This window comes from Micrasema longulum, unplaced genomic scaffold, assembly GCF_059751315.1.
Source record: "Micrasema longulum isolate JH-2025_06_02 unplaced genomic scaffold, ASM5975131v1 h1tg000691l, whole genome shotgun sequence".
In the NCBI taxonomy this organism is placed as follows: domain Eukaryota; kingdom Metazoa; phylum Arthropoda; class Insecta; order Trichoptera; family Brachycentridae; genus Micrasema; species Micrasema longulum.
Genome location: NW_028277887.1, coordinates 396,723 through 409,160, shown reverse-complemented (window position 1 = coordinate 409,160; position 12,438 = coordinate 396,723). Strand labels below are relative to the sequence as shown.

At 34.7% G+C, this 12,438-nt stretch overlaps 1 protein-coding gene across 2 annotated transcripts in view; it reads left to right on the top strand.

The window, feature by feature from the left end:
* shot (dystonin-like protein short stop) overlaps positions 1 to 12,438 on the top strand; it is a 495,344-nt gene that overhangs the window by 95,270 nt on the left and 387,636 nt on the right. Inside the window, exons 1-2 of one of the 2 annotated variants that reach the window (XM_088229645.1) lie at positions 2,645 to 2,775; positions 3,973 to 4,925. In XM_088229645.1, coding sequence (XP_088085771.1) covers positions 4,841 to 4,925 — 85 coding nt within the window. In that variant the 5' untranslated portion in view covers positions 2,645 to 2,775; positions 3,973 to 4,840. Of the gene's footprint in view, positions 1 to 2,644; positions 2,776 to 3,972; positions 4,926 to 12,438 lie in introns of those variants that run through there. The other variant, XM_088229644.1, reaches the window with a different exon arrangement.

The following is a 12,438-nucleotide window of genomic DNA, read 5'->3' as shown; positions in this document are numbered from 1 at the left end:
GGTGACTTTATTTAAAGAAAAACAAACAAATAATTACTATTTCTTATAAATCATTGCCAGCATTCGTATGTTTCTCCAAATATAAATATTAATAAAGCGCGCCCAGCGCCAGCAATGATCCAATGAACTAGCCGATTACTCCAGCTTATATCTTCATACAAATAAGTGTACTATATTTTGAACATATTAAACCCAGTAGCGAGATTATTCTCCTAGAGTTAACTTGCAGATTACACAAATTCTTTGAAGATTCTCGATTTGGAAAACAGTATTTCAATATTTTTTTCCTTAAGGACTATTTTTCCTTGAGATTATATTTTTGACATATGACTCGCAACACACGTGGCGCTCGACGCGGCCGTTTTTGGCGTTATTCATTTCTAGAACAAATCGGCCAATCGACATTTCAATCGTTATGAGAATACCTCATACTGACTGAATTATAAACTTTAATACAAGTTATGTGTTAAATTAATGGATAATATAGCTACACAATATAATATATCACGAAATTATGTCGTTTGAGTTAATTTCATAGATGAGAATTGTTGTATCACACAGAACCACAAAAAAAATAGCAATTTATAATATATGTAACTTACATTATATTACTATGTACCTACTATGAAGGTACAATGAAATGATATTTTTTTATAGCTTAAGCTAGGGTTTCCTAGGACAGCGGTGCCCGTATTTTAACGGCCGTAGTGAACGGTGATGCAGTGGACAGCCGTCGTAACGTCGACTAGAGAGTGGTTTCCGAGGTAAACGGTGTTAAATGGTGTTGATAATACCGTTTTCCTAGGAAACCACACTCTAGTCACCGTTACGACGACTGTCCACTGCATCACCGTTCACTACGGCCGTTAAACTACGGGCACCGCTGTCCTAGGAAACCCTAGCTTTACTGCACTGCGTTGGCACAATTAATACAGCGTACATCGATAATCTGTTACATGGAGGTAAGGTGATCAGCCTTACGCTTCAGGAGCCAGTCTACGAACATGAAATGTTGCGGCGTGGAACCGCCTTTTTAATAACACATTGTTCCTGGAGCAGCACCTAGAGCGTGAAACCGATTACCTTACCTTCCATGTAACAAAAATCACCAAGGTACGCTACCAATGCCATGCACCTCTGGGTGCAGATATGCAAATGATGAGGATGATCAAATTACAATATTCCTTGCGCATCAAAATTGCACGAAAACAAAACCTTCGAACTTATTGAATAAGTTTAATTAGCAAAATATTTCATTTTGTTTAAAAACATGGTCTCAATTTTTTGTTTATTTATTTTTTTGCATTAAATAAATATTAAACAATAGGAATAATGTGTCCTCACTGGGGGGTAACCTGTGCCGAAAACACTTTAAATATATACAGGTGTTCTTTACACCCTGTCACATCCGAAACCACGATGATCAGTATGACCAAGAAGACATATTGGCACATTAAAATAAATTTTTAGAACGAATAAAATTTACAAAAATCAAATATTAAAAAAAACAAATGGTTGCTTACTTCTGCAAGTGAGAAGCGAGGAGAGGGGAGGGGGAGTCTGATACACCGTCAACCACATGGCCACGCCCCCCCCTCGATTTTCCCTTGCAGAAGTAAGCAGCATTTTTTTTTTTTAATTCTGCGTTCTAAATATTGTTTTAAATATGCTTATATGTCTTCTTGCCCATACTGATCATCGTGGTTTCGGATGTGACAGGTTTTAAAGAACACTCAGTATAAATTTTGATGTATCTTTTTATTGCAATTTCTCTATTTATTCTTAAAAATATTGGAACCGAATTTGTTGCAACAGAGATAGAAAACATTTTTGAAAAAGGAATATGAATGTCCAAGCATTTACAGGGCTTACACTCTGTGTTACATTTACTACACTGTCCACGTTTAAACATCCACATTTCCTCAACTCTTCCATCTGTTGACTTTTGTGATGTAAAGGAGCTGAAACCTTTATCATGTGGGTGAATTTCATCCGGCTGAACCAATTCACCTACTAGGCAACGCCTGAAAACAATTTTGCAATTTTCGAAGGTTTAAGTTCCTTAGTTTCACAAAAGTCTACAGACGAAAGAGTTTAGGACATGTGTATGTTTAAACATGGGCAGAATGGGGAACGTTACACAGTGTGTAAAGTGGCCACCTTAACCAGCCAATGGCAGCTCATAAGCCCTGTAAATAGACATCCATTTTCCCTTCTCAAAATTGTTTTCCCTCTCTGTTGCACCAAATTTAGATCTGAATAAATCGACGAATCTTACGAACCGATTTAATGAAGGGTTCTGAAATAGATACCGCAAATTTTGATCTGAAAAGATGAAACTCCATGTGAAAATCTGTAAGGCTTTGTGATTTCCATTGTCTGTCTTGTAATTCTGGTTCCTCGCCTCAGTCCCAGCATCCGCCCACCATCTGTGACAACCTGACAACTTACCCACCGCCCTATCCTTTGTCAACTAATTATCTAATCAGCAACTGCTCACATCGCGAAAGATATCTCTTTTTATACTCGTTGAATTGGCGATTCGATTGATTCGCCGGTCTCTTTCGAAGTATCGAGTCCGTGTGCCAAATCGGTTTTCTCGGCTCGTCTCGCCTGCTAAATGGACGGCTAGTTCCTGACGTTCAGTCGCCTTTTGAACGGCGTGTGGTGCGGTCGTCTGTGCCGCTTGTGCTGGCGTCTATCTCGCACTGTCAAACGCGATACTTCATAATTACCTTCGCATGCCTTGTTTCGAGTGTTTTGAAATTTAATATTGTGAGTGAATAACCTAAACGCCGCATCATCTAAGAATAATAAAATCATCGTGATCTTCACATAAATATATTCATTTTAAAAATTAAAATCGAATCGAGTAATTTCTATTGATTTTCATTGAACTGCTGAATATTTTTTTTTTTTAAATCTTTAAAAAAAAAAATTTCGTCCGTCATCTTTAGCGAGGATACCCAAAAGCTATCCCTTAATTATTTGCTTTAAAAAATAAACACATTTTTTTTATACGAAATTAAAGTTTTTATTTTTCATTTTAAAATTGTGTGTTGTGTTCGGTCGCATTTTTACTAACGCAAAAACTTTCAATTTAAACCATTTTTGAGGTTACTTATCGCTTGTTGTCATACAGATAACATTGTTTCACTTAATGTTACCTCTTGTTTGATCAATGGATGTAACCCAAATAGTTTTGATCTACATAATTTCTACGGCTCTATCTTTACAACTCAGACTTTGGACAATGCCGTTCAAATTGTTCTAATCGCATTGTCATACTTCGTATTTTCATATTCTAGTTATTTATATTTTTTGCGCCGTGTGTTGTTTTAAAAATATACGACTTATTTATTACTACGCAAATTGCAACGTCGGTCTTTTTCTTGTCAGCTCGTCTGCTGTATGCAGATTATTGCGAAATCGTTCAACCAAATTAAAAACAATTAAAAATGAATTTGATTCCATTCTTAAGTATAGCTGTTTAATTTTTCATATTCTTCGAAACGCCCCGCTAACTACAGACCGTGAATGAATTAGAAATTACCAAAACTATTGTAGCAGTTCTCTTCAGATGCAATGTTCGTATTGAAAATAGTGAATTAAAAGGTTCTTTAACTTAATGTTTTAGTGCCGGTTGTAATAAATTATTTTTTTCAGTTAACCTCGCCAATTAAGTTATGCGCATTATGTATTATTGATAAACCTGTAGTTTTCATTAAAACACCATATTGGTTTCGTGTATTTGACCTTAAATCGTCAGAATTTTTTATTTATTTTTCTCGGTTGTTTATCTCCGCATTTTTCGCCAATACAACATACAAAGTCGAGTCATCAAGTCCTAAAACGTGCGCATAATCATTTTTACACGGTTATTACGACAAAAGAGTTTCATGATGAACAAAAATGACCGTTAGAAGAATGATCACTTTCGTTCATTATGGTTTTTTCTCCCCGTTTTTGTAGGTCGTTGCTGAAAGTGTCATGTGATTTTTAAAAGTGAAAATTGTACTGACAGTGAAGACGAGTGACTCCGACAAGGGTAGCGAGTGGACCCCTAACCGTTGCAAATTCCACCGAAAACTGTACAACAGGGGCCCAGCTTCGCCGAAGCACGAAGCGAACCTATTTTAAGTAATACACACGGGAAATCGAATTAAAACAACGAATAATAATCAATTAACAGCGAAGTAACTAAACATTCCTTTTTGATATTGAAATTGTATCCGTTTGGCTCAATTAAATTATTTATATGTAAGTCAATAATTATATTAATAATATAACAAAGTTGCCATAAAAGTAACCATTTTACCTTAATATTGTATTTAATCAAATATATTGTTTTTAACCTCGCATCTGAGATATATGTGTGCCGTGGAATCGATTCTGTTAATTTTCCGATGAATAAAACATGATCGCACATGCACAACGTCCTTGCTGGATAAGACAAGACTGGTAATCTGAAAGAGTGTACTGCAAAGTGTGTCACAGTGACTCACGCTGAGGAGAATCAGCGAGAAGCCATCGCGGTAATTGGACCATCATATACGACAATTGAAACTTGGATTTTGGCGGATCCGAGAACAATTACGTAAACGTAAAGAAATTTAGTGATAATAAATTGCCATAATAACGAAATCGAAGCTCGAAATAATTCCCGTGTTTTGTGATATCGCGTTTGTACGAAGTGCTCGGAAGTCGACGGTGGCGACCAGTGGTGCGAGATGTCCACGCAGGCGTACTACAAGGACCGTCTGGGGTTCGACCCCAGGAGGCGCTCCGGGACGGCGCTGCCGTGAACGGCGGCACGCAGTACTACCAGAGGCCGGTGCACATGACCCCCAACGGTAACGGCCACGACAACGGCACCAGCGGACCCCACGACCAGGTCTACGAGGAGAACTTGACCAAGTTCAAAGGTACTACTTGCTGGGGATTCTTTATCGAACAGTCAGGTCTGTGTAAAAGGTATTTTGAATGGTGTTTGCATGGTTTGAGTGTGGCTTTCGCATAGGCTCGAAGTCTGTGCATAACTTGAGTGCTGTTTGAGCATAGGCTTTAAGTCTGTGCACGATTTGAGTGCTGATTCCGCATAAGTTTGAGGTCTGAACATAACTTGAGTGTTTTTTTGCGCATAGGCTTGAAGTCCGTGCATGATTTGAGTGGTGATAACGCATAAGTTTGAGGTTTGAACATAACTCAATTGTTGTTTTCTCTTAGACTTTAAGTCTGAACATAATTAATTTGAGCGTTGTATTTGCGTAGACTTAATTTCTGTAAATTGAATAAGCGCATTTGTTATGTAACCTTTGTGGTGCACATTGTTTGAGTGTATTTTTAGTGTGGATTTTGTGCATGAATTGTCTGCTTTTCAATAACACAAACATATTTTGATTCCTCGGGCTTTTATATGTATTTACACTTTTTTTATAAATAATTGTACCTTTGTAAGAAATTTCCAGGTATCTCATTTCGAATTGAAATTCTTCATAATAATTTTCATTTATTTATTTTAACATATTACAAAACGAAACAGAAATTAAAAAAATATAAAATACAGAAATCTACGCATTAACGGGGCTTATGACTTGTAATTGGCTGGCTTACGTGGCCACTTAACACAAACTATTTACTATTCACTTTTTGCCTATGTTCAAACATCCACATTAAAAGTGTGTGTGTAAAGTGGCCACTTAAACCAGCCTATGACAAGTCATAAGCCCTGTAAATGCCTAGACGTTCATATTCCCTTCTCAAAAATGTTTTCCCTCTCTGTTGCAACTCCTAAGGGAGTTATTTAGATCTAAATTTGGAGACCTCCTTTATTACCTCCTTTATATTTTACCTCCTTTATATTTTACCTCCTTTATATTTTAGACCTCCTTTGGGGGAAATTCAGCCTGTCTGTAAACATTTGGACATACTCAAAACATTGTTGGATTTATTATTAACTTAAATTTAGGATTAAGTTCAGTTGGAAATAATCTTTTTAAATATATTAAATTTAACCCAACTTATTCATAATATGATCTTACTTCACGTAAAATGATAAATATATTTTTTAAACTAATTATTGTTTAATTAAAATTCAAAAGGCTAAGCGATGTTCAACCCTTTCGTTAAACGTTCATTCAGCGTAAAGCTTAGCCGCTCAGTTCAGTGGCTGATATAATTATTTAGCGGAGATGTATCGTCGCTTCAAATGTTTTTGTCTAACTGACCAAATCACAAATCTGCAGAAGTAGAGCTTTTAAGTTTTTTTTTACGAAATACGCATAAATAATGACCACAACTTAAGATTAAATTCGTTAAAAAACACTTAAACAATTTTTAAAAAAAAATCTTAAATTTTATAAATAAAAGCTATCTCAGAACTCCTGTAACTCAATCACAAATAACTATCGATGTGCTTAAAAATATGCTAAGCATTTGAGCGATCACAATGAACAATAATGAACATTTTTTCATTTAGGTTCTTTATTGACAATTCTTGATGGAATTCTTAATAATATTTGGTACACTTCCACTTATTTATTTTCCAGTCTGAAGATGCCCATTAGAGGGTGAAAGCGCTAATTGGTCAAAATAAATAAGTGAAAGTGTACCAAGTATTTTTAAAATTAATAACTATTATGTAAATATAAGTTATTACATCATAATAATGAACATGCTTAAGTTATCGCAGTCATAAGTCAACGCGTGTGTAATCTCTAAGTCAACGCTCGTGTCGGTCTGTTTTTGGTTTTCCTCGTTAATAAATACAGTTCATTGGCGAAAAATCGACGTTTACTATAAAAAATAATGCAATATATTGCATTTGCAAAATAGTTAAGAGTATCTAATACAAAAAAGTGAAAATTAAATAATAATTACTACGGCGACTGCTTTTCTTGACATTTGGCTTGCCAACCGCCGGCTAAATGCAATGAATAGCATGATAATAAATAAATTAATTAATTAAAATAGCAGTTTTGGAATATTTTCCATATTTACACTTTTGAAATTCAAATATGTGATTGCGCAGCAGGATTATACGTCGCGAAACGTATTTTTTTGACATGTGATATTAGGTGTTTACGGATGTTGCACTGTGATCGCGAGTACGATAAATAACCATGGCGAGAAATTGTTATCTCGTCGCTTATTAGCACGTCGATAGTTATTTGTGATTGAGCTACTTTACACTTAACTCAATTTCATAAAAAATGGTCCGTTTGACAAAAACGACCTAAAGCGACGATATATCGAAACATCGCAGTATGGTATTTTTTGTTTACATTATTTTTTGTTTATAAAAAAGACATTCATTAAAAAATTAAGTTCACTTATAAGCAAATATCTAGTTTATATTGCAAGATGTCGCGATTGCATCACCAATATCACCAGCAGTTAGTAGTTGGGTTTGTGTGAAAACTTCAGCTCGAAGTAGGTTAAAGGAATGCCACTTTTCATAAAAACATTTCTGGTGCGTCTTGACTTGACTTGATTACATGGTGTGTTTAAAGTATTTTTTCATTGTTTTTATTTATTGAAAGAAAATCTAGGTTTTAATTAATAATGTATCTACCTCTCTAATAGAGTGAAAACTCGTGTCAGATTGTGAGAGTGAGAAAGAAAAACTGTACTCTAATATCCATTCATAACACCACTCAACCGCCGCGTATCCTCTTAATTATCCGTCAGTGTTATTTTAACCACCCTGTCCATTCCAAGTGCCGTGGGACATTTGTAACTACAGTATAGTACTGGTACTATCGTTACTTGTATCGATTTGTCGCCCCCTCCATTGCTGTCCATCGCCATTCACAAATACCTTTCTGGACAGAGAGAAGACAATGATATTATTAGCATTAGCGTCTTGAATCGATAACCAATTTATAATAGCACCTGCTTAAACTGATAACTAATTTTAATTATTTGAAAAGGGCACTAAGTTAAGGGTCAGATCAGAATCTTGATTTACAAGAAGGGATTTCAAGTAAACTGTTCAATCTTTAAATTTATTTCAACAGAGAGGGAAAACATTTTTGAGAAGGGAATATGGAAGTCTAGGCATTTACAGGGCTTATGACCTGTCATTGGCTGGTTTTAGTGGCCACTTTACACACTGTGTAACATTCATCATTCTGCCCACGTTTGAACATCCACATTTCCTCAACTCTTCCATCTGTTGACTTTTGTGAAGTAAAAGAGCTTGAAACCTTCATCACGTGGGTGAGATTCGTCCGGCTGAACCAAATCACCTACTAGGCAACGCCTGAAAACAATTTTCCAATTTTTACACTTCTTCTTTTCAACAATATTTTGAGCTTGTCCAAATTTTTGTAGACAAGGACTGGATTCAACTCCCCGGGGAGCTGTTTATATAAACATATTACAACAGAGATGAAGAACATTTAAGAGAATGTAATATAGAAGTCTAGGCATCTTTTCAGCTCTTTAACTTCACGAACATGAACAGATGAAAGAATTGAAGGAATATAGATGTTCAAATATGGGCAGAATGGTGAATGTTACACAGTGTGTAAAGTGGCCACTTAAACCAGCCATTGACAGGTCATAAGCCCTGTAGATGCCTAGACTTCTATATTACCTTCTCTCAAATGTTCTTCATCATCTCTGTTGTATTATGTTAACTTCTTCTTTTACCAGGTAGTAATTCAACAATGTTTGATTATGTCCAAATGCTTGCAGACTGGCTGGATTTCCTCCCTAGGGAGTTGTTCATATTCAAATTTATTTTAACAGAGAGGGAAAACATTTTTGAGAAGGGAATATGGAAGTCTTGGCATTTACAGGGCTTATGACCTGTCATTGGCTGGGTTAAGTGGCCACTTTACACACTGTGTAAATATGAACAACTCCCTAGGGAGGAAATCCAGCCAGTCTGCAAGCATTTGGACATAATCAAACATTGTTGTTCAATCTTTGACTAGATCTATGGTGTGTATATCTCTTTTGCAACAAACGTTTTCGAAGCGTTTTTATATGTTCTACGGTAGCATCGATGCGGCGTTGTCAAAAAGCATTATATTTTGCAAACATTATTTATTTAATAGCCATATGACATTATTGCACTGAAATATAAAGGATGACATAATTTATGAATTATTTGACTTTTTACTATAATGACTTCATCGTGTGTTATTTTTTATCATAAAGATTATTAAAATGACTTCATTTCTAATGACACGAGTGTTTACACGAAAAGCATAAATATTTATTTATGCTTTTCGTGTAAACGAAAAGCATTTATTTATTTAAACACCTTTTATACACTTTTATTGACGGTGGGAAGTTCAGTGGTTTAAATGATAATTCGTTAATAGACTTTTAAAATAAGCCAAAAAAACTTAATATATTATTATGTATTGTATTATCAGCGCTTCGAGTTTTTAAATTTTGTAATTTTGAAATTGTGTGTCGGCCTCGTGTTGTTGTAGTGGTCAGCGCGTTTGCCTACCATGCAAGAGTTTTCGGTTTTGATTCCCGGCATAGTTGACATGAAATATTAATTAAAAACGGTGCTTTTACACTACAATATTTCATAGTCTCCGGACTGGTACCTGAAGCGTAAGACTGATAATCTTACCTTCATGTTACAAAAATTATCACGATACACTGCGATTGGTGTACAAATGCAGTGCCTTGTGCACCATTAGGTGCGGAAAGGGAATTATGACGATGAATTTTGAAATTACTCATCGTGTGACGTCAGAAGTTCTCTTCGATAGGTTCTACTGATTGGTAAATTGGCTTCCCGTAAACCGGCAATCTAGCTTAAATCAACCGATGACAGGTTATAAGTACCTTCTCTAAAATGTTCTTTATCTCTGTTGTAATACGTTCACTCAATATTATGAACAAACAATAATTTTCAGTCTACTTTGAATTTTTTCTGTTTTCAAAAAATAAAAATCGGACGATCAATAATGGAACGAAAATCAATATGGATATTGCGGAGAAATGTTTCATATATCATTTTTAAAATTAAATTATAAAAAATATGCATTTACGAAAACTCGACGTGTTTGGCCTTGACAATTGTGACGTGAAGATTCGCGGTGATGTTGTATTTAAATTTAAAAGGTCACAAAGTTCAAAATTTAACCGAATCGTGAGGTATCAGGGGTGTGGCCAATGCAATGAACCGTTTACTCGGGAATTTAAACTTATAAATTTTAAAATATTTTTTATGCTACCAAGTACAAAAATTTTTTTTTACTCTACAGTATTTCGTAGACCCTTAATTAAAAATTGTTTACGTGAAATGTGAAATTTCCTATTGCTGAGGGCAGCGCAATTTTGATTAAATACAAGATGCTGTTAGTAAGGCAATAACGTGTCTATTTGTTATACTTCAGTGGTGTTGATACACGCGTCGTCCGCGAAACAATGGCGGCTCTGCAATTCTTCCCGTTTGAAAACATTTCACTATGTAATTATGTGCATTTAATTAAATTATCTGTTATTGTCTCCTTTTACCCACGCAAAAGACTTCTTGTACATATTTTCAATGTTGAACGCTCAAAATAGTTGTATTTGAGAACAATCTTTTGTGCTATCTGAATAACACGTGTTTTTCGAAAGTTTACCTCAGAGAAATTATCGCAAAATAAATTAAAGAAATAAGTTTCAGACGCGTCTTATACAGTAAAAAATTTTTTCAAGTAGTGACACGAAATCGTACCTACAGTTATCATTATTTTGAATTTCTACCAGGGCTGCATTTAACAAACATGCATATGCTACCGAAAATTGGAGGATACTCATTTAGTTGTCCTATAAAGGGTTAAGTACCACTCATTTATTTATATAATAAATTATTAGATCATGTCTGAAATGGTTAACATTTGAATGAAATAGTTTATCACAGCCTTCCCCGCCTCTAGGATTAATATCGGTTCATTTAATCGCTAATAAATCGAGCACTGAAATCCCTGAATCTTTGACCGCCATTTTTTTATTTAATTCCGTGAAACCGAGCCGAATCGAATTCTTTTAAAGTGCCTGGAAATTGATTTGCTCACGATCGGAGAGTAACTGCGATTGTGCTTCTATCCGGAAGCCCTGGCACGCGAAGTTTGAGAGTTTTCTTACGAATGTATTTTTCATTGGGTCAAAGACGAAAAGACTACGAACAACGAATTTACGGTCTGTTTGTAGTCGCTTCGTACCGCTCAAAACTATCGTTCGTATACCATACATTATTGTTGAAATACGTAAAATGGCTATACTGCCCTGCTAAGCATAAAAGTCATAACTGAAAGAAATTCGTTTTGCGTTTTTATGTAATAGATAATCGATAGCCTCGCATATTCACTAAACCAACGAGTCATTTCTGCTTCTCAAATACGAAATATTATCTTGTAAATGTATAAAAATAATTAAAAAATACAGAAATCAGATCGGCAAAGCATAAATAAGAAATCTAATGTATAATTTGCAAATTATACATTAGGATAGTACTCTCAACACGTATTCTTTAAATCGCGTAAATAAACTTGTAATTTGGTCCTATTGAAGTCTAAGAATGCTGAATTTATATCCATTTTTACATTTGCTGTTTGTCAAACAACCTATTTATTAGTAGATTCACGATCTCTGTAAAAAAAAAAAAAAATATTATAATTTGGAAAATGCATGCCTTTCGGTGAGAGTAAATTTACTCGTTAAAAGTACATAAATGACAACAAATTGTAACGTAACCCAAACTCTAAGAGACTAAAAGCCCTGTGTTGAGTTGGGATACAACTAATGGAATGTGGAAGCATACATATCCGAAACATAGGTACTTGTTTATGATTTAATTCCAAATCTAAAAAGAATTCATATTCAAATATAGATTTTTTTTGCAAATGTCAAACTTTGTTCTTCTACCAACAGAGGTGCACTTTATGTAAGAATCTGATCTTCAGAAATGTATTAAATGTCAATTGATATTATTTTATCATTATTGAAAATCTATTAAAAAGAAATAATTGTGTAGAAACTATAAGGAATTTAAGGAAAGAATCCGATTGGGATCCATAAAAAGCGATTGTTGTTTTTAAACATTCAAAAATAACCTTTTTTTATACACGAAAAAAACAATATCCTTCCATTTTTTTGTATATGCATTCTCGTTGAATGCAACCTTAGTAAACAATGAATAAAACATTGGCGCTCCTAACTTTTCTCTACTTAACAGATTGAAGATTTTAAAAGCTATAAATATGTCCGTGGCAAAGCGCATCATTTTGCTGAAAACAGCAAGTAAATCGGTCCTGTAGTTATTTAGTCTATCAATGACAAACATACCAACATGCTTTTTATATATATAGATAGGAACGTTCGTGCGAACAAAAGTAATTTTCGTTGTTTGAATTGAGATGTAGTAGGTACCCGGTATCGTTTAAATATTAGAGAATGTCTTGCGTCACCGATGCATAG